We start from the raw sequence: 22997 nt of genomic DNA on the forward strand, positions 1-22997 counted from the left end.
ATTTCTTTTATAAAAATCCTTTGGAGCAAAAACTGCATGTTTTTGTTGTTTCTTAAGATTTGTATTCTTTTTTTCCCCACCCAATATAAGCTGCTATATTTCATCAACTTTTTCATTTCATAGTTCCAGGTGGTTATTTAGGACATTAGCAAAAACTCATCTGCTAATGCTTGTGCTATCATAAATATTCCCAAAAATGTTATTGAAATCCATAACAAAAAAAAGAGAAAAAGTGATTTTGAGGAATAGTCACACAGGGGTACGTTTATGATGAAAATTGAAGTACTAACTAGTGACTTGAAATAGTAAAAATGTATATAAATCATTTAAAATTAATATGAATCAATACATTGATATGTCGGCAACAGATTAAATATTACGACTGCATGTTTACTTTTCTCAGTAAGACGATTTTGAAAAAGACTGATGGAAAGAGGAAAAATAAAATCATAATATTCTTCTTCTTTAATGTAAAAAATATAGACACAAATATTGACAACACCATACTTCATGTACAATATATCCTTTCAGGTATTCACATAGTTTGACGAAGATTAATAAACAATATCTACAATCAGAGCATCAGCGTCTCTGGGAATAAATTAGCGCTAGGAATCATCTTCTTAAAAACAAGAGACTGCAGAGGGAGGACAGAAGATGACATCGTAAGGACGGTGAAATCAAGAAAGTGCTTTTGATGCGACTTGTTATCCACGGGAGCGTCGACGATGAACACAGAGTAGACGCACAAGTCCTACACAACAGCATGTATCCTCAGTCCTGCTGAAGCAAATACATCTCGAACATGGGTTTGTACACGTGACGACGGCGGAGAGAGAATGCGGGTCTTCGACGTTTTCACACTTTGATGTCGGAGAAGTTGGTGTAGGTCTCGCTGCAGCTGGAGGAGGTGCTGAGGTTCCCGGAGCCGCTGCCCTCTGTCAATCAAACAAACACATGAACATCAGATGTGATGTCTGGAAAAGTGCGGCCCGCGGGCCAAATGAAGCCCTTCGGACTCTTCCTTTTACTTCTATTCATTTGTCTTTTTCTTGTAGGTTCTTATCCCTGAAACATTTCAAATGAACTCTTTATATATATTTATTTTTATTTATATATGACCCTTTGAGTAAATGTCAAACGAGGCCATCAAGCCAAAAAAGAAAGAAACAAATACAGAATTATTTAAGAAGAAAATAAAGTATTTAAGAAAAAAAGGACATTCTAAAAACAGCTGTCGTCGTAATTGTATAAGATTGTATTTTTAAAAGTTTCTATAGAAAAAAATTAAAATAATTACAATTAAAATAACAATTAATTAAATGCAAAAAGTTGTAATTATACCTTAAAATAAATTGTATAAAATGTCTTATAATATACACTTCATTATAAAAGATATAGAAGAACTACAAAAACATCAAATAAAACCCAGAAGAGAGGAGAAAAAAGGTCTTCAAACAAATGTCTTTTTCGAGTTATATATATAGTTTAACTGGTTATAAAATAAATAAAGCTTATTTCTAAATGGTTTCATAGTATTATTTTGAGCCCCGTGAGGCCCCCCCGGTCTAATTTGTACTGTCATGTTCTGAAATAGTGTTCGCCCTATTCCACATATTTTTTGTTTATTTTCCTCCCTTTGTATTTCATTACCAACCTGCCAAATATTACAAACATCTTGCTCTTGTAGCTCTCATTAGGCGCAGTGGTCAGTACCAGTCAACACGTGTTGAAATGTATTATTATTTCTTATCCCTGAAGCGTCAGTGGTGTCATGATGGTTAATGGACTCAAACGACCCACCTGAGCTGGTCAGGGACTGACAGGATTTGGACCTCTGCATGATGGAGGTGAGGCTGGCGGCCGTGATCCATCCCTCCTTGGCGGAGCTCAGGTTGCGCACGAGCCTGACGAGAAGCAAAGTTGAAGCAACAAGACGAAGCGTCTCGGGTCGCAGCTTCCTCACCACTGGCCGTCGTCGCCCTCCTTCACCACCTGGACCATCTCTCCGCTCTTGATCCACAGGTCCTGGTTGCTGCCGTCTTCGTAGTTGGACATGACCGTGTATTTGCCGGCGCTCTGAGAAAGATAAATGTCAATCATCGAGTTAGTTTGAAACGGTTTCTTTGGTCGAAACGAAGCAAACTCACCAACTTGATGACGTTTTCGTCCTCGGGGTCAGAGTTCAGCGGCTCCTCCGTGCTGGAGTAGTCGTCGTGCTCCTCAGAGGCGTCCAGAGACAGAGAGGTTTTGTTCCAGCCTGCGGGACAAGTCAAGGGTGAGGGGTTCGTTTGGATGAAGGGGAGCAGAACCAGCAACAGAACCAGGGAGGAGGAGGAGGAGGAGGAGGAGGTGGAGGAGGAGGCCTGCTGTGAAGAGCATGCTTTGTGAGAGTCGAAGGAGAGAAGCTTCCGTCTGACGGTGAGTTTTAAAGGGAAGTGCAAAGAACCCACGAGTGCAGAAACATGGACCTGCTTTCATGTCTACCTCTCAGCTTTGTCTGTAAGAGACTAGAGGTGCTCATCCACCTGGCCCTGGTCAGGTGGAGTGGCGGGGGGGCGGCATCTAAAGGACAGGGGGCAACAGGTCATTCCCCCTCGAGTCAGAGACTGGGCTGGACTGCTGGTGGGTGTCACGGGGCGAGTCGGAGGGGTGTGTCAGGTGTGTGTTTACCTTTGAACCCGAATGGAGTGGGGTCGCTCTGGCGCTTGGTGCTTTGATCCGGGCTGGGTGGAGATCCTGGAGACAAGAATCAGAGGTGAGACAATGATTGACAGACGCGTCTGAGTGAAGGTTCTAGTTACAGATCTAGTACTTCACACACAGACATCTAGACTGGAGACGTCTGGACTAGTCGACATTAACTTCATTTCACATTATGACTTGAACACGATTTTTCATTATTAGTTTGATTTTACAGTAAATTTCAAGTTCAACTAATGTGGTGAACTTGAAGAAAGAGAAATTATGGATATTATCCTCCTTAATATGTCATAAATATGGTATGATTTTCAATCCTATTTAATTTTCCATGGGAGGGTCTTCTGCCCCCATTTTTCACAATTTTAGAAAATAGATCCTGTAATTATTTCTTATGTGTTATGATAAACATATGGTTTAAACTTTTACAAAATTGGATGTATTTGAATTTTTTAATGGGATCTTCGTCACCATTTTATACCGCTCACTTTGTATGGAATAACGTATGGTTTAAATTTCATCAAAATTTGTCAAATTTGAATGAATTTTATAGGGTCTTTCTTGTTCTGCTTTTCCCTGACCTGATAGAGTTGCTCTCTCTTTACTAATACCTTCAGTATTCTACATGCACATTTTTTTTAAGCAATTTGGTTGAAAAAGTAACTATTTTTTTAGTTTATTCTTTTTTAAAGTGTCATAAAAAATGTGTTATTCATGATAGAGAAACTGTTTGTTGTCGCAACAATTGATAAATAAGTCTAACTTTGACGAACAAAGTCACATGGTTTACTCAAAAAGAACATTTTGAATGCTTTTGCTTTTTTAACTGGTATTTGTTTAGTTAAAAACAAATATTTTTATGCAGAGAAGCTGTTTTCAATGGCCCTGGTCATGTTTTCTAGCTACAAACAAAACACACATGACGTTTTTGCATAAACAAATACAATTAAAGAATGTCAATAAAAAATGAGGAACTACTAAGATCACAGTCAGGGATGGAATGGAGTCATGGCGACATGTCACCGTGAGTACCTGCTGACAGAAGAATGCTGATGGGTAAAGTAAAACTTTTGTCGTCAGCAGAGGGAGAGTCTGTGGAAGCAAGCATGCAGGTTTGTCTCTGGCTCAGCTTGAACTAGTGGACGGTGCTGGTGACGACATGGGGATGAAAACTGAACCTTCTCCTGGTTACCTTTCTGAGCCTTCAGGTTACTGAATCCTTGCAAAGTAAAGCGCTTTTTAGCCGCGGCGTGTCTGTCAGAGGTCGGACTCGTCACAGCGTCGTCCGAGCCGACTTGGAAGCAAAGAGGGACAGGCGAGGAAAAGAGGGAAGGTAAGAAAGGAAGGTCTAGAAAAGGAGAAAGTTTTTCCAATTCAGATAAAACGTAAGATGGAAAAATGTTAAAGAATATTGTGGGAAATACGGGAGAGTCACCAGGTGAGTAAAGAAAAGTAGTAATGGGGGAATAAATCATAGATGAAGGTGTGATTATTATGGGTTTTCTTTTCACCTTTTCCTGGAGGGTTTGGAGAGGACGAGTTGGCGTCAGGACTGAACGGCTCACTTTTCTTCTCATCTCCCCTTTTCAAGCTTTTTGGTGCAGTTTTAAATGGACTGCGAGGACGACAAACCACACACAATTTTAAAAAGAAAACACCAGCAATATTGATAAGTTATTAAAACCACAAACAGACAAACCTCAGACTCACTGTTCCACCTGACCCGGGTGGAAACTGGAAAACTTGATCTGGCGCCCTCTGCTGTCTGGCTTCTGAAGGACAGTGAGGTATTTCAATATAAGTATGCTTTAAAACTACCTTCTCTTCTCGTTTAGTTTGCACAAAAAGACCAAAGAAGATGTCTAAGCAAATCCATTCAATTATATTTGACTATTTGATTATAAATCTGAGTACAAACACAACCTTTAACGGAATTAAAATTTGATTTAAAAACAGAACACTACTTTGTGAACCGGTTCTGACCTAAACATTCATCCTTTGATTAGGATTTAAAGGATAAATTATTTCTCAACAACTTTAAATTAAGCTCTTAAAAATGTAAACATGGTTAGGATCAGAGTTCCTTTCAAATCTACTAACAAAACTGACAAAATGTCATTCACAAGATGTTCCGCGTGATATTTTATATTTATATCATTATTATTTTCTTAAAAAAGCATAATTTATTATATCAAAATGATGATTTATGCCATGTTAACCAGCAGACGACTCTCTGGCAGGTTGAAAAGATATGAAGAATGACCTCTGAATGCTTGCAGCTGAGTCGTCAAAACTTTTCTGATCTCATTCACCCAAGTGGTTTTCACGTCCGCCGTCGGTGCCTGAGGAACAGCAAGACATGAGTCCAACTGTGGACCAGAACTCTAGAACATTTGAAGACTTGTGTCCTGACCTGGACGATGTAGACTTCTTCTCTAGAGTTGGACCAGATCTCAAACTTCTTGGTGTCTCCCTTTGCATTTTCGGTGATTCCCACCGCGGACATCTGCTCAGGAAGAACCAGTTTTTAATTTTGGGGGTGAAACTGAACTTCAACAAAAGGCATTAGAGCAGGTACGTACACTGAGAGATTGCTTGAAGCTGTAGGACGGCGCTTTCTCGTAACCTTCTCCGTTCTCCTCGCGTCTCTTGCAGAAGAGCAGAGCCTTCTCGTGGAGAAACAGGTGTCTCTGCATGGGCTTGAAGCGAGCCAGGTCCTTGACCTTGGCGTGACCTTTCTTGTGCTCCGTCCACACGCTGAACGAACCCTGCATCAGCAGCTTACCGAGGTCGCTGAGGTTTCCCTGACGACACAAATCAAGAGTCAAGCTGTGTTTCTTCCCATGAAGAACATGGAACAAAATCAACAAAAATAACACAAGAACGTTTTGATTGTCTCGGCTCACCTCAAATCCTGTGATGGCGATCAGGTGCATGGAGTCATTAACAGCTTTAAGGATTCCCAAGATGGCTGTGAGCGCCTCCTGCAGGTCAGAAGCTCCGTCACAGCCTTTGCTGTACTTCAGCATCTCCTGCAAAAAAGAAACAGTCTTGAGCTCACTGATTCAAAAACATTTGTTTCATTTACTCTCTTCGTACTTTTAGCAGCAGCTGATATTTGGTGATCCTCTGGACAGGTTTGAGCAGATAAGAATCCAAACCCAGTTTATGCTCCAACTTCTTCTGGCACTCCTGCAGAGACAAACATTTGGATTAGGAAACGACACGCCATAAACACACGCGTGTGTGTTTACCTGGAAGAAGGCGCAGTCAGAGCACTGCCTCCACAGGCTCTCAGATCGAGGTTTGTTGTGACAGTACTTCTCGTAGATCTGCAGGTCTGTCATCTGAGGAGCAGATACGTCACCAGACGAGTCTTTATGAGGAGAAGATCTCTGGACACTTACCCGCTCAAGAAAACATCTGCCAACCAGCTCTGGGCAGTCGGTGTACTGCTCTAGCTCCGTCAGAAACGTCCTGGAAATAATGAGAAACATCCTTAGTATTAATATATAATATATGGTAGTATTTCTACATGTATTCATTTCTACATCCGTGTTTTTTCAATAGTATTTCAAAACTTTGTTTGTATGTAAATCTTTCTCTAGATTCTGTAAATGTATATCAGAGTTTGTAAATCGGTTTCAAGATTTTGTACAGATGTTTCTGGGTATAGTTGGTTGTTTCCAAATGTAGTACATTTATTTCAGAGTTAAAAAAAAATATTCAAAGTTTGTAAATGTGTTTCGGAGTAAATTTAGGCAGAGAAGAATTGAGTCAATTTTGTGTATTTGTGTATTTGTTTCAGTTAGTAAATTCATTTTCAAACTTTGTAAATCAGTTAAGAATTTCTTAAATTTTGTTTCAATATTTTGTAAATTTGTTTCAGTAAATTGTAATTTTGTTTATAAAGGTTGTTTTTAACTCTCCAGCCATCATACATTATGGATGTAATGTATCATGATCGACCACTAGATGACGCTGATCACCTCTTGTGGAAGTGGTAGATTTCAGGCATGTTTCCAAACAGCACCTCCTTCTTGTTCTGCAAGGGCACTGGGATGAGGTTGGTCATAGACGGGTTATCCATTTCAGAGGCGTACCCCTGTGAGACGAGACAGGAACAACATTAGACAACAAGGTCGGCTCGAGAACGTGAGCAGGACAGTCGTGGTCACACACCTGTAGAACACAGAGCAGCTCCTCCACATACGCTCGCTCCGTCTCCAGCAGCTCATTCATCACATGTCTGCAGACAAACATTTATCACGGAGGAAATTAATCTCACTGTGGCGACCCATCTGCCGTGTTATTTGATAAGAGATGAAAGTGCTTCGACCCCCTGACCTCCTCAGCACCGCCAGGTTCTCCTCTTCTTCCGACAGAGACGCATGTCTGCTGTTGCCGTCTCCGTCTTGCAGTTGGCCGCTTCCCTTCAGGGCAGAACAAACATGTTTGATCAGGATGAAAAGAATACATAACAGACAGCGCTTCGAAGAATCATGACAGTATCGACTTACTTTCTCACAGTTCCCGGCGTCTCCCTCAGACTTGGCCCTCTCCATCTGTCCTCTGTGAGCTGCAGCAGGGGCCACGAAGGACAATACAATACAGTTTTAATGCTCAGATCCTTTTATACATGATGGTTTTTTTATTTTAAATATATTTTTTTTATAAAGTCTGATGTCTAATCAATCATTTGTTGATTCATAAAACATCTAACAAACTTGCTTTTATGAAAAAAAACTAAACCCTACCCAAATCTGAATTGTATTATATAAGTTCAATAAAACAAGTATATATTTTAAATTACCATAACTTAGCATAGTTTAGTATTTTTGACCTTAAAATTATTAAATCATGATCATTTTTTTTAGAGCTGTTGATTTTATATGGTAATTACCAGTTAAATATGTATTACAGTCTTTATCAACTTTGCATTAGGGTTTCATGTTTAATATGTGTTACTTTAAATGTTGTCATAAAAACACAAAAGTAACACATTTGATTCTTTGGATGTTGTAACTTTGTATAATAATTACAGTTTTATACTGTGAGTGAATTGGCTGCTTCATTAAAGTCTCAATCTCAATACAGAATTAGTCATATTTATTGTCATTTTCAGATTTTCTGTAACGATTTCTTTAACTTTGTTCAGTCATGACTCAGGTAGAACTCTAGCTGTTATTTTTATAATTTTCTTGACCAAGTATCTTGTCTGGATGACACACCCGGTGAGTCTGCGAGTGTCATGTGACCTCCAAATTGGTCTAGAACCCCGGGGCAGACACAGTGTTTTCATATGACCAACTGTGAGACTTTTAGAAGTTATTAGGAAGATAAAACCAGACACAGACCTGACACTAGGGGGAGCCAAAAACAATCTCTTCAATCGTATATACTGACCAGGAGAGCTGTGGGGAGACTTGATGAAGGCTTCGGGTCTGGGAGCGACAGGCTGAACTGGTCTGGTTTGTTTGGCGGCGAGCTTCTTCAGGCTGATCCTTCTCTTCTCAAACATCTCCAGCATGGACGTCTGCTTCTGGAAAACCTTCTCCACTTGATCCTGACACACACAGATATATACAATTTACAGACGAAAATATGCGGCAATAACAAAGCAAAATTTTACATGTATTTGTCTGTAAGAGAAACAGGAAGTTTGATAGATCTGCCAAGAAGATTGTGTGATCGTCTGATTGTGTGTCTGCAAAATAACTGATGATGGATTTAAATAACTTTCAGAAAACCTCGTTAAGGGGTCGAGGAACATCTGGTTACATTTTGGTTCAAGAAACTGTCTGGATCCATCCATCTTTGGAAGGATTGGGAAGGTGGAAGTTTTTGCTTTGCAAGAAATGCAAAGAGGTAAAGGGACAAAATAGTGTGGTGCAATACTGTTGTGCAAAAGAAAATCTCATTATGTGTGTATGTTCGAACCCAAAATTTGACTCATATTTTGCATGAGAAATGTACAAAATGCAACCATTTTTTCCCTTATTTAGTCTATTGATATAAATTGATATAAATTGATATAAATCTGTATATAATCAGAGGTGAAAACAATCGATCGAGTGAGGGTTCATCAAAAAGGTGTGTGTAAATACTTGGAGGGACTCTCACCCTGAACTGCGGGTTGAGAACAGCATCATAATCTCCCCAGATGACGCTGAGTTCTGGCAAACGATTCTCTATTTCGCCCTCCAGGTAACTCTCCAGCTCCTGCAGAGCAAGCTCCGCCCCCTCATGTGATTGGCACTTGTCGACGGGCTGCGAGGCCAGCAGGTATATACCTTCGTCACACCACTTGGACGCCTGACGCGACAGGGAGACGAGTCAGAATCAACTGTGACGATGTTTTTTTTCTTTGTGTCTCACCCGCTCCAGACAGTGATGGAGCTCCATGGCTTTGAGCAGATGATCCTTTTTCTCCTTCATTTTGACAACCAGATCTTCGGCGGCCGTTCTGAGCTCGCTGCATTTGGGCTGAATCGAATCCTCCGCGTAGTGAGAGTTGCGGATCAGTTCGTCGCCCTCTTGGGCCAAAGCTGTACATCTGTCAATCAACTCCTGTGAAACAGAAACAGTTAATAATCCGCTTTATAAATCCTTTTAAAACAACATCTACTCACAGAAGTCTTCTCCTCGTAGGAGCAGAGCTCGGACAGGACGTGGTCAGCGTGTGCGGGGCTGATCCCAACTTCACCGAAGTTTTCCAGTGTTGCATTCAGCTGGTCCAGTTGAGCTCTCACCTGCAGCACACACACACACACACACACACACACACACATGAGTTCTGCAGGCCTACTGTCACATTTCATCATCTCTGGAAGCTTCTATCACCTCTTTGTAGTTTTGCTCAAAGTGGCGCAGTTGCAGGCACTGTTCCAGCTTCGTCTGGTGTCTGAGCCAGAACTCATCGAAGGCTCTCTCAGTCTCGTCCAGCTGGGATAGCAGTCTAGCGTACGAGTGAAGAGAAAGAGAGGTGAAGAAAATATAACCTCCTTGGCAGAGGTTACACAAGACACAGGCAGGTTCTTCTGACCTCTGAACCGTCGCCAGGTTCTCCAGCTCGTCCTGGTTCATGTTGTGGTCCGGGTCGGTCACCACGGGCTCGTTGATGTCCTCCAGCAACCCGCTGCCTTGCCCCAGAACCTCTCGCAGATCGTCCTTAAATACGAGAAGCTCTCGTGTTAGTCACGGAACACTGTTGAGATGGTCTACTGGTGCATCTACCTTCATTTGAGCTTTCTTGCTGGAGTGTGAACTGAGCAGGTCGCTGGTCGCCTGCGTTTCATTCGGAAGTTCTGTCTCAGCCAGTTCTGTCCCGAAGGACTGCAAGGCCTGCGCTGTTCTCTTCACCATGAGAGCGAAGCCTTCAATAGCCTAAGACATGGAACAGACATGTCAAACTCCATCATACAGTCCAGGTCTCTGGCTGAACAACCTCTTTATTTAGCAGGAAGTTAAAGTCTGATTGTGTTTTTATCATTCTTTTTATCTCTGCATCTCCTCATCAATTATTCATCTACTTTTATTTGGAGGCCACCATCTGGTGGGCCACAGAAAATGACTTGGCAGGCCAAGTCAATCAACAAATGAAAATCTGGCTGCAAAATCAACAAGATACAAAATAATAGTGTTTTGTTCCTACAATAGATCCGCATGAAGCTCCAAGGACTCACTCATCTCTCGCATCAGGATTCAAACTTCATGGTCATAAGCAATCTAGCTACACTTTACAGGAAAATAAATTATAATCTGGAGTCCAGAGGAGCTGGTGGTGAATCCAATATGTATAATTTGTCTCAAATTCAAGTCAATATTACTTATTTAATCAGGTTAAAAAAACAATATTGATTTAAATTCATTACAAGATTACGATTTTATCTAAACCAAAGTTTAACTCACAGTTCTATTAGAGATCCATTTTTCATGACAGTAGTTCTGGGTTCCTCCTAAATCTTGTGTGAGCTGCGACTGGTCCAGGTACGTGTGCAGCTCAGTGACGGAGCTCAGCATGACCACCTGAACAAAAAGCAGAGAAAAAGAAAATACTTATAAGGTCGTTTCATACACAGTAGATATTTGTATAGTTTATTGACCGGACTGCACCCACCGGAACTTTCATCTTGAACTCATCTTTGTTGAACTTGAAGAGGAGGTCCGAGAGGGTTCGTTGGAGGAGCTGGGTGGGCCTCAGAACCAGAACCAGCTGGAGATTTCCCGGGAAAGCGCCCTGTGGACCGACTTTTTCTTTACAATTTTGTTCATGGCAACAAAAATACAGAATAAATGGGTAAATAATGAATTAACAGAGGTAAAGACTTTTGGTTACAATAGTTCATATGCTGTTAAATAAATACTTATTTTTTCATGGCAGATACAGTTTAAGAAGATTAAAACTATGAAAATTGCAGAAAAGTTCTCTTTGGCAAACCGTATTCATGTAAAAATAAAGACGGGAGAAAACTAACGGTATATAACTGTGTTTAAAAGGTTCGGTTGAGTGACATTTATGGAATATTTTTATTTTTTTTAATTATTTTTATACCTTGTTTCTGTGAAACTGCAAAACAAAAATGTTCAAATAAAAAGTATAAAAATAACCGAATAGTTCAAATACAAGGATGCTTCACATAATAATGAAAACAAATGAAGAACTTCTTTCCAGGTCAAATAACAAACCAGTACTGAAAATATGTTATTAAATTGGTGTTTTATTGATTATTACTGCCTACTGTCTACATTTACATTCACATTTATTTATTTTGAAAAGCTTTGTTAAAGGAATATTGAAATAAGACTTGTGACATGTCATGACACTATTTTGTTTAAGTTACTAACAGAACAATTATTTAAACTAGCGAAAAAAAATGAAAACAAACCATGTTTATTTGATTTGCCGTCACGCTGTTTTATTTTTACTGCTTTATCTGTAGGTCTGTCTGTGAAAATAATGGTGACGTTAAACCGGTCTGCTGTGCTAAAAAGGTTTGGGACCCCTGGTGTAAATGAAATCTGAGATAAAAATGGAATATTTAAGAATGAAAGTTGGAGCAATTGTATAAAATTTAAAAAAAAAGAAAAAAAAGGAGAAGATATTAATCGTCAAAGAAACAGAGAAGTGTCCTTGGCTCGGCATTGTGAACGCTAATGTTGCTTTAATTATCTAAGGACCTCAACGACCCGACTGTCCACCCCAGTGGGTTTTCAGGATCTGCTGCCGTAAGCGTTACTGACAACAAATGCATTGTTGGAAAGTCAGTTGGGGATAAATTTAATTGGATTAATAAATCAAATCAGCCTGCGGTGGTAATGCTTGAATGGTTGCTGTTGTGAACTAAACTGCTGTTTAATATGTAGGTTTACATCCACCGTTAACCCTTAAATATATTCATTGCTGAGCCTGTGAGTGTATTTCTCAATTAAAACTAAGACATATTGATAGGTTACTTCTCAATCACACCTCTGTGTGACCTGGAACTATACAAAAGTTCAAGTTGAGGGCTGAGGAAGGTTAATGTTAGCTTGGAGCAGTTTCTTATTTAGTTAGAATGACAATCTGTTTTCTTCCTTTAAGCGTAAACAAACATTTACTTTTCCATCTAGCATCAAATTACTTTTCTGAAGTCATTATTGCGTCTGATTGGTTGTTGACATTTCAGAACAACACGTCAAAGAAACAACCAGACAACATCTAATATTTACAATAACAACAAGCATTGTGGTGAAATGTTACATATTTAATTCTCCTACAAGCCATTTAAAAGCCATTTTTAGCTAAACATAATTATATAATTAATTATTCTCCAGCTTTACAAAATGAATTTCTACCAGGAACCACTTTAGCACTTTGACTACTGAAAATGATGTTTATGTGTTTTTTTTTTTTAATATTTTAGTTTCTTGAAATATTACACTAAGATGAGTGAAGCAGATTGGGGGTGCAAATCACTTTCAAGATTGATTGCCAGATTTTTTTCTAACACAAATAAAGCATAAAACCAACCTGACAGAAAACAAAGATTAACCAATAAATAAGTTCTGTTCAAAAGAGTCAACAATAAGACACAACATAGCATTTTTTAACCTATAATATTTAAAGAATAAGCAGAAAGTAATAGAAGGAAAGCAGAGAAACTTTGCAAAATCACTTCCAAGAAGCAGGAAAATTGCCTGATATCGAAATCTTGGTGGTTTTAAATGTATTATTATTATAATTATTATTATTATTGTCGTTGCTGCTGCTGTCTGATATGTAGGTTAAACAAAAACATATCCATGACTATGAGCTATAATCCAGAGGGTCCTCACAACACACTGACCACAATTCTAGTAACACACTGACCTATATTTTCTCAGTCTTTTCACATTCTTTTCTCGTTCAGTAAATGATTGTCTCAAACTTGTCTCCGCTGTACTCAGGCGGCTTTAATCAGGCTCACTTATCTATTTAGCACCAGCAAGCTTCGCTCCAGACAGGACATTATTACTGGGATGATAGAATAACCCCCCCTCCTCGCTCACTGTCAGTCTCTAAAGCCCCCTTGTGGGATTAATAAAGCCTGGCTGCATTTCCAAACCAGTGAGTGAGTCTCTGGAGCCTCTGAGTGGTGATATTCATCTCTCATTTTCTCTCCTGTGAAGCTCATATATCCACACCGCCCCCCCCCCTCTCTTTATGCCAGGTTTGTTTAATCAGAATTGTAAAACAATGGATTCAGTGGAGGCTTTTTTTTGTTGTTGTTGTTGTTGCTAGTCTTTGTGTCTAATTGTGTCCTCCTCTGGCACGATGTGATTGCATATACTTTCTTGTTTCTCTCCTATATATGAAGATGTATTATGTTTTAGTCACAACGTTTTGATGACTCATGAAACAGATGAGTAAGATGTTGTCTTTTTCAAAGCACACTAGGTGGTGCTCTCCGTTTTATAAAAGGTTTTTTATAAAAATAAGTGGTTCAGAGCTGAAGATTAAAGTGGCCTTTTGAAAATGAGGACACAGTATCATGAAGCTTCATCGAAACACCACTAGTATTATGACCTTACCCGAGAGTATCGCCGGTGAAACAAAGAGATAAACACAAAGGAATATGAGGATATAAACATACAGCAATGCGAAGCAGGGTCCCTTTGACGGCTGCCCATCGGTCCTGCCTGCGATCAATGACAAGGATGAAGCCCACGCCAGTCGACGACAAACTGCAAAACACAAAAGAATGCATTTAAAACACACTTTCTAAATGAAAGTATTAAAACAATACACATTTTTCCAAAGTTGACTTCACTTTTAAATCGATTTATTTGTATTTGTTTTCTATTTGACACCACATTTCAAGAATCTCCAACTGCCGGGTGCGTGAAATCATTCTAAAGACAAGTCTTTATGCCAGTTTCTTTTATCTCCTCAGGCAGCTGGTGCAGTCCATAAACGCTTATTGTCAAGTACTTCCAGGTTTCTTGGCCATCATTCCATCTCCCCCTTAACCCCCCCCACCTTCCTCCAGATAGTCCCAGGAGAGCGGGGGGGCAGCATGTATTAAACACTGGTACAAGTGTGACGCTCATCAGAGAAACCAATCATGCGTACCTGCAGTGACACTCGTCGATACTCCAGGTTATATTAAACTGTTTAAATCCAAGTCCAGCATCGTGTAAAACAAAAAAGTAGTACGCTGAGAAAAAGTGTGTAGTCCTGTCTGCGGGCAGAGCGACAATGTTTTGGGGACATCACACACTCCAGCATCTTCTCCCAACACACACACACGTCTAATTGGTTGCCAAGAGACGCCGGTGGAAGAGCCAATCAGAAGCAGGCAGTCGAGAGATGGACAGTTCCATGAGCCAGTGGAATAGGACAGATGTGGGGGAAGGGACGAACAAACAGACCCGGGCTTTGTGAGCAGCGAAATATTTTAATATCTCAGAGCGTAAGGTCAAGGATTTAAGCACAAATCAGTAGTTTATATTCAGAGTTTAGATAACATTTCTTTACCAATTTAACAACTGAAGTTAACTTTATTTTTTACTACCTATACTACTAGATTTAATATGACAATATATTTTACATTGCCTTTATTGTGGTTAATTTTCCCAGATAAAAACGTTTGCTAAATTGGCTTTTTTAAATCTGAATATGACCTCACAACAGAAATACATTCAGAGCAAAATTATAATTTGCCAATATATTGGTTTTAATGGAATATAAACCAAGATTTTTTTGAAAAATATATTGTGTTTTCATTATACCAAGCTATTTTTCATAAGACAAAACCAAAACAATCCCTACAACAACTATCCCTAGTACACAATTAATCTGGAAACTTCTTTACATATGTGAAAGAAGAAACTTCCACCATTCTTAAGGACCAAAGAATGTGGAGCAAGACCTAAAATGAACAACATAAACTGTGCAAATGTATGCTGCAGCTTATGTTTAAGTATGTAAAACAGATAGTAACACTTTAAAATTTGTATAAATAATAATACGGCAGAAATAACAGAAATACGTTGAAAACACAATTTTTACTATTTAACCAAATAAAATATTTCCTAAGTGAAAAATTCTGGAAACTCATTTTCAGAAGTAAAAGAAGAATCTTTTCCTGTGTTGTTAACCAAAGACTTAAAAGTGAAACCAGAATTCAGAGTTAAAATAAAATTTGTTTGTTTCATGAATTCAGTAAGAAACAAAATGAATTTTAACACGTGACTCATCACACATCCCAACATGAAAATGAATTAAAAACCACATCCTTTGCACGTATAACTCTGACACAAATTGTGTCGACTCATGCGTGTCTTGAGAGCGACTTCTTTGCTGAGGTCGACTGCCGCAGCAACTATAGAGAAAGATTTGCTGCATGATTGCATGTAAAACACACTCTGCGGGCCGAACAGAGCAGGAAATTGAATGTCTGGATTTAAGCGCATAAATATATTTAATTAAAAACAGATTAAATATCCATCAGAGCAAAATGCATTTGAATACAGGTTTGAGGTTTTGATGATAAGTGTTGCCTAAAGAGTAGGAAGGTAAGGTGGAGAAGTATAGGGCCCAGATTGATGGACACACAGATATGCAAATGTATTAAAAGGAAAATAAAACATTAATTTCCAGTTTGTATATGTTGTGTTTTCTAGGGGGGACACAGCTCCTCAGGTGACCCTCGGCCCAACCATCTGTTTTTTTTAATGACAACAGCTTGATGTTATATTGCACCACTGTCCCTCTTTAACTTGACCGCTGACCCCTGAACTTTGACCTTGAAGCGCTTAAATAATCAATGATACAAGATCATATCCATGAAAACAAGTCTCAAGGATACTGATGAGCAGACAATCCAAATATCTACTTGTATGTAATGTATTTATGACCAAATACCCTGTATATGTGGAATAAAAGTCATAAAATAATACTTTTATAAACCCTTAGGTAGTTTTTTTTTTTTTTTACAAATATTTGAAAGAGAAAACACAACTTTGATTTTCCTTTAAACATCGTAACTGAACAGCATATCTCACGCATGAGTGCATCTGTGCACGAGCTTGTGTGATTCCGTGTCACAATTCAGCTCAACTGTCAACTTGAATTATTTAGCTCCAAACACTTGCCGAAGCTTTAAACGGTTTGTCAGCACTGTGAGGACGGGAGGATGTAAGGAGAGAAGAGGAGGGCTGGAATATGTGAATAATCATAGAAGGAAATCAGATTAATTAAGTTGAAATTTTGGTTTAAGAAAAACGTTATTTTACAATTTTCTGGTTTACACAATAGAAACATACCGCCATCTACTGGTGGTAAAACGCGTAATTTTTTTTTCAAGTTGCTGGTATATTATTCTACATCACAAAAAACAAGTTTTGTTAATTTACAGCCAAACAAGTGCTCGACTCCTCACCTCGGGACACTGGTCAAGTAGGTGAGAACATTGTGAAATTCCCGGTCTGTGATGTCTCCAAAAGTGGGAAACTCTGGGAAGACGATGATGGGGCTGCCGTTGTCTCCTCTTCCACCTGATCGGCAACGGAGAGAAAGATGTTAAAGTCACAAGAAGATAACGTTCTTTTATTTGTTTGTTTTTTATTTGAAGCTAAAAGGTTTCACCGATCACCTAGAATATGAGAAAATATGACTATAATGTTAAACCAATCCACATATAAACAACATCATAATCATGGTAAAGTTAGTATTTTTAATTCACATTATTTCACTTTATATATATCTACTATATTTAAATATTCACATTATAAATCAGTTGTTTTCCCCTAAATGACAAGCCATTAGCAATTTTTTTTTTAAAGAAAGGAATATGCAGTTTAACCTGACACATAGAACAAAATAATGATCTTATTATAATCTAAAAATACTGTACAACATTCGTTTTTTTTGTTTCCAATTAAGAGATCCAAGACCCACTGAAAGCAGTTTTGTAAGACAAGAAAAGGTAAACAGATAATACTTAAAGAATAGTGCAATATAAATTTGATTTTTAAAAAATCTGCTTTGTCAACTTTTGCCTCCAATTAAAACTACCTGTGAGAAGATCCACCAGATGGCGCTGTCGGTAAAGACTGGGTAAAGGTCTAAGAGTCTTGCTATTGACTTATCAAATATGAACCCCTTGAACAACATGCATCAAATATATTTTGTTGAAAAAACTCCCAGAATATTTTAAGGCAGTGCATGTTTTTAAGACGGGATGTATTTTGCTCAAGGACGGTTGGCGTGAGATTGAACCAGTAACCTTTGTTTAATCACTCTTAACTTTGGCCCCCGGGTTTGATTCTGCTACATGTTAAAAAGTAGGTCAACGACGCCATCATTCACACTCTTTCTTGAACAGCTGCTTCATCAGCGCCTGTGACTAGAATATTTAGCTGCCTGCGTTTTCTTCTCCCATCGCCATAGCAACAGCAAGTGCATGGTCATGGTTCATACGCCGGCTCAGATCTTTTCTCAGCAAACTGCTGCAGGCATGAGGTTTCTGCAACCAAGCACTGAGAATATTTCACTAAACATGCAGGGAAGAAAGAAGCTGCACGAATAGTATCGAACAACATCATCAATAAGTATGAAGTATTTGAGGATCCTTGTTTGGCTGTACACCGTGTACCTTATTTATACTGTATTAAAACATGTGTAAATACTTACACTGTGCAAGCATACGTCCTAAAGTATAAATCTAAATCGAATGCGATGTGGGAGAGATCTTACTAGTGGACACAAAACACAAAAGTGTGACCTGATAAAAAGGCGAACTGCTTCCTGAGGTCAGGGGTGATGTCTGCAGCTCGGAGGGGGCTGCTGTCCAACTGCATGATGTCATCTGCAAAACAGAAAAACATCACGTTAAATGAGGTTTAATAAACAGTAGTTGAGGTGTGACGCCTCTAAACAACCTTTTTATGAATAAATATAATAAATGAATATAACATTAAACATTGGGGTTGACTTTGAATCAAGGCAGACAAACTACTGACGATAAACTACATTTCAACGAAAAAACGTCTCTTTTTCTTTCTTCCTTATTATTCCCTACTTCCCTTTTCTTTTCTCCTTCATTATTCCTTTCTTTCCCCTTCACCCCTTCTTCCTTCCTTTCCTCCCTTCAATATATCTTACTCACTTCTTCCTCTTTCTTTCACCCTTCCTTCCTTCCTTACGTTCTTTCTTCTTCCCGCTCCTTCTTGGTCCTTCCTTCTACTCTGCCTCATTCTTACTTCCTTACATCTTTTCTACTCCCTTTCTTCTTCCTCCCCTTTCTTTCCTCCTCCCTCCTTCTTTCTATCATTGCTACTCCCTTCTTCTTCCTCTTTCCTTCCTTTCTTTCTCTTTCTTCCTCATCCTTCCTTCTTAATCCCTACTTCCTTGTTCCTCTTTCCTTCATCCTTCCTTTCTTCCCCCTTTACCCTTTCTTCTCAGATTCCTCCCTTCAAAATATCTACTCACTTCTTCCTCTTTCTTTCACCCTTCCTTCCTTCCGTTCTTTCTTCTTCCCGTTCCTTATTGGTCCTTCCTTCTACTCTGCCTCCTTCTAACTTCCTTACATCCTTTCTACTCCCTTCTTCTTACTCTTTTTTTCCCTTTCTTTACTCCTCACCTTTCTCTTTCTTCCTCATTCTTCCCATTTTCTTCCTCCTTCTATCGTCTTCGTTCCATGCATCCTTCCTACTCCTCCCTTACTTCTCTTTCCTTTATCCTTTCAGCCTCTCCTTAGTGCCTTCTGCTTTCTCCCTTCCTTCCTTTCATTCAACCCCCTTCCTTCCATCCTTCCTCATCCTGCTGCCTTTTCTCCTTCCTTGCCCATCTTTCCGTCCTGCCTTCTCCTTCCCTTCTTTTATCCTTCCTCCAACTTCAAAATTAAGAATATAAATCCCTCCATTGTCATTGGTAAAACTGCATATTTAAAATCATAAAGTCCTAACAGTAAGTAAATAAAGAAGAGGATAATTCAGGCATAAAAGTTAATGAATAGCTTTAAAAAAAAATAATAATAATAATAATTCAGCCTCCTAGGCTGAAAACTGCATATTTAAAATCATAAAGTCCTAACAGTAAGTAAATAAAGAAGAGAATAATTCAGGCATAAAAGTTAACTAACAGCTTTAAAAGAAAAGAAAATAATTAAATTAAATTCAGCCTAGGAGAGGCTGCAGAATCTGCAGAGTGATAAAAAAAGCAGTCATGTGTGACCTCTATGACCCCGCGACAGTTAACACCAGAGTCGGGATTAAAACAGGAAAAATCCCACCAGTCTGTCACAACTCAAGAAGCGGTCTGGAGTCAAGGTGGGAAATATTGAACAGGGAAAAACACCATAAGAGCCTTGTAGATAACCACCAGTTTGAAGGCACATTCCAGGAAGTGGATCAAACATCCGTCGTACAATGAATTGTCAAAAAAAACAAATTAAAGAAATCCTCTTATGCTCTCACTGGCCTTTAATTTCAATGTATAATATATTATATAATTTCAAGTTCTCTACTTAATAAATTAAAGTTTAGTGGCTGTTAAAAGTGTCAAATGATAATAATATTTTGAACAGTGCGTTAAGGTATGGAAAGTCAAATATTAAAAGCCTCAACATGGAAGATAATTTGATTGACATAAACATGACGCATGGAATAAGTCAATCTAGTTTGTTACAAGTTCCAGGAAATTGAGTTCCTGATCATCTTATGTTTCCAGGAAAGGAGTTTTTTATTTTCAAAATAAAAGTGATAGAGAGAACTTTCTTTCTATTTCTGGATTAATGTACATCTCAACATTCACACATCAACATCCACGAGTTCCCAAAGACAAAAGCGACAATCCATCTTCCACCGACTTGGAGCAATGGCATCGATGAGGTTTCGGAGAAATCAAAGGATCAGTGTTGTTGGTCAATTATAGTGTCTCATTTCCCTAGAGAATCTTGAATAAAAATGGATGTTGTTTTCTGCCTTTCATTTAAAATAAAGTAAGTGCAATAACAAAACTGAAAACTGTTAAATTTGTTTTTCTATGGGTTTTTCTTTTAGAGATGATGAATACGTGACAGAAATTTAACAAGCACCTGAAATCAACACTTAAAAATTCACAAGTCTGTTGCAGGATGTGGACTGGACAGTAAAGTCAGAGAGCTACGTCAAGTGTCTGGAACTCACGTTTTCTTCACAATTTGTTCAAGTAAAGATCACCTTAAAGAGGCACGTGGCATAATACTGTATTGTTGTCTCTGGCATACATAGTGGTTTCTTATTTACCTACTAATTCAGGTTGATTTGTTGTTGTCATCACTAAGCTGGTTGAGTTGTGGATTTCAACCATCGTCCTTCACTTCAGAGAAACCTCTTGAGAATCTTCCCAGATACTGATAAGAAGGACGTTTCCCACAGACGATGGTAAACACAATTTAAAAGTCTAAAGGTTCAGTCAACACAAGGCCAAATGACTTTATGAACAGTGTTGACATTTCTCCTTGGTTGTTTGCTCAATGGACCCGAGGCAGTCAGCCCTGTGACTCAGCTCCCTTCCTTGTTTCTCGAGAAGCAAAGTTTGTACTATTTCTCAAATAAATACAGGTTCTGTAGTATAATTGAATCACTTTATTTTTAATAACAAATATCTCCATTACCCTTCTTCTGCACTGTGTGAGTTTATTTAACCTCTTTTATTAATTGTTACATGTAGTCAGTAAATGTTTTCTACGATGACTTTAACTACTAGCTTTATGATATAAATCTTCTTACTTACTTTTTCTGTTATTTCCAAGTGTATACAAATATTTCTACAGCAAATTCAGCATCAAAAAAAGATAACACATTTTTTAATTTTTTCTTATCTGCTTAATGGTTTATGGAGACAATACGTCTTTAAACCCAAATAATCTTTTGACTAGCAGGCGACTCCTCTTTTGCAAGACACTGACTTTCTATAAAACTGTATACAATGTTTGTTTTTGTTTTTTACTTTTAATTGTTTTTGTTTAATGTCTGTAAATGTACACATTCAGTTTAATAGTAACGTCGATCTGGCTACCACTTTGTTTTAGCTCATTTAATTAATAAAAGTTGCTCACTACTCACTATTCTCAATATCTATTAGAGCACATTTTTAGTATTTTCCTCATCTGTATACTTGAACCTTGTAACCTGTGAAAAGTCTAATAATGCAAACTATAAATATATATATTTTGATTTAAAAACGTTGTGCACGTTTGAGAAATATAGTTGTGATGTAAGGACAGAAAATATAAGACAACATGAAGTGTTGTTTAATACTCTAAATTAGTTTGTTTCTCACTCCACTTCAGCAGAGCCAAAAGAAACAATAACTGTAAACAGATTACAAAACTGTTTTTCATTAAAGTTTGATTGAATTGACTCACTATGAATCCATGTGATGAAATAAATGACAAGAATGTTTATCTTCAAGTGTATGTTATGTAATAATAAACCAAGATATACCAGCAACATCAGCAGAAAACACACACATTATGACAAAGATGACACCTACCATCAATCCATTTGAAACAACCACTAATATTCCTCTAGATTCCAGTAAGTTCCTCTCTCTGAGTCTTGAGTGTAACAGTCGTTCTCCTACACACCCTCCGATACTCCAACCCTCCTCTCGTGTTTTAAAACAAATACAGACTCGTTCTGCAGTTTCTGGAACATGAGTGAGAAGCAACTTTGAGATCTAGCCACAATTTACTGTGGTTTGATGTCCAACTCATGCATGGTGCCCAAACATAAAATTACATTTTAGATTATTTAAGGGATTATAACAAATCCACCTCTTGTAAACAGAAGAGAAAGATTAAATGAATTTCGAACTTCATGTGAAAAGCATATAATGTGGTTTTGAGTATGCTCTGTGTTTGTTAGGTGATGGTGCCCGTTTACTGCAGCTAGTTTTCCAGACTTAAGATGGAGGAAAAAGCTGAGTGAAGGAAGTCCCATATGTTTATGTTTGGAGAGAAGAAAAAGTCAAGAGTTAGAATGAATCATTCATCCCTGCAGCAAACTAGCTTATGCTAACAAACAAACATGGAGCTAGCTGGAATTCAACTGCTAGAATGTCACTACGTTCTTGTGAAAAACAGATATATTCTATTCATATATCTTAAAAAGCTTTAACCCGACTACATTCTTTAATCTACTGCAGTCGGTATGGTCTACTTTGCTACAGTTTATCCAGCATTTGGTGACAAACATAATAATGTTGAGGAGTTCAGTCATCACCAAGAGACTGGAGCTAAACTTAGACAAAATACTCTCAACTTGATTGTTGACTCCACTTTAAATCGTGTTGTATCCTCCCATAGGAGTGAAGGAATTATCATCTTGAAACATTTAAAGAGTCTCCTGTGCGGTCTTTAGGAAAATGTAATCCTCTATCAACGTACATTTTCTTACAGACCAGCTGTCCCTCGAACTAAAGTGATAATTCACCTAAAAACTGCAATAATTTCATACTCGACTAACGGTTGGGATTATTTTCAGAGTAATCCGTAGGTTTTTTGAGATATAGGAGAAAGTGCATGTACATATGAGGGTCATGAACGGAGGTCTCTTTTCTTTGACCAAAAAGACATACCAAAATACATCCAAATACCTCCGTATTGCTCGTCTCTAACAGTATTTACAGTCTAGAGCTTGCGCGATATTTACTCTGCTCAAAACAAGACTAAAGTAAATACTTGTTTTCTGGAAAATAAAATCTACAATTGAATGACTGCCTTAGTGCTTGGTTCTGTTTCTCTATTGTTTACTGCGTGTGTTATCTTATTTCATCCTTTGATTCT

At 38.3% G+C, this 22997-nt stretch overlaps 1 protein-coding gene across 4 annotated transcripts in view; it reads right to left on the reverse strand.

The window, feature by feature from the left end:
• Positions 1-461: 461 nt before the first annotated feature.
• Positions 462-22997, reverse strand: part of mcf2lb (mcf.2 cell line derived transforming sequence-like b) — a 31412-nt gene continuing 8876 nt past the window's right edge. Inside the window, exons 2-34 of one of the 4 annotated variants that reach the window (XM_087803623.1) lie at positions 17949-18032; positions 16605-16719; positions 13815-13905; positions 10820-10939; positions 10612-10728; positions 9937-10086; positions 9746-9870; positions 9544-9658; positions 9333-9452; positions 9079-9270; positions 8824-9015; positions 8107-8266; positions 7221-7279; positions 7048-7133; positions 6883-6949; positions 6690-6805; positions 6108-6177; positions 5955-6047; positions 5800-5892; positions 5607-5732; positions 5283-5504; positions 5114-5206; positions 4964-5042; positions 4400-4472; positions 4212-4315; positions 3893-3994; positions 3733-3792; positions 2674-2739; positions 2488-2565; positions 2151-2260; positions 1967-2079; positions 1804-1907; positions 462-938 (exon numbers count right to left, since the gene is read on the reverse strand). In XM_087803623.1, coding sequence (XP_087659749.1) covers positions 859-938; positions 1804-1907; positions 1967-2079; positions 2151-2260; positions 2488-2565; positions 2674-2739; positions 3733-3792; positions 3893-3994; positions 4212-4315; positions 4400-4472; positions 4964-5042; positions 5114-5206; positions 5283-5504; positions 5607-5732; positions 5800-5892; positions 5955-6047; positions 6108-6177; positions 6690-6805; positions 6883-6949; positions 7048-7133; positions 7221-7279; positions 8107-8266; positions 8824-9015; positions 9079-9270; positions 9333-9452; positions 9544-9658; positions 9746-9870; positions 9937-10086; positions 10612-10728; positions 10820-10939; positions 13815-13905; positions 16605-16719; positions 17949-18032 — 3575 coding nt within the window. In that variant the 3' untranslated portion in view covers positions 462-858. Of the gene's footprint in view, positions 939-1803; positions 1908-1966; positions 2080-2150; positions 2261-2487; positions 2566-2673; positions 3793-3892; positions 4049-4211; positions 4316-4399; positions 4473-4963; positions 5043-5113; positions 5207-5282; positions 5505-5606; positions 5733-5799; positions 5893-5954; positions 6048-6107; positions 6178-6689; positions 6806-6882; positions 6950-7047; positions 7134-7220; positions 7280-8106; positions 8267-8823; positions 9016-9078; positions 9271-9332; positions 9453-9543; positions 9659-9745; positions 9871-9936; positions 10087-10611; positions 10729-10819; positions 10940-13814; positions 13906-16604; positions 16720-17948; positions 18033-22997 lie in introns of those variants that run through there. The other 3 variants (XM_087803620.1, XM_087803624.1, XM_087803621.1) reach the window with 3 other exon arrangements.

The sequence above is a fragment of the Callionymus lyra genome, chromosome 12 (assembly GCF_982586985.1).
Source record: "Callionymus lyra chromosome 12, fCalLyr1.hap1.1, whole genome shotgun sequence".
Lineage (NCBI taxonomy): Eukaryota > Metazoa > Chordata > Actinopteri > Syngnathiformes > Callionymidae > Callionymus > Callionymus lyra.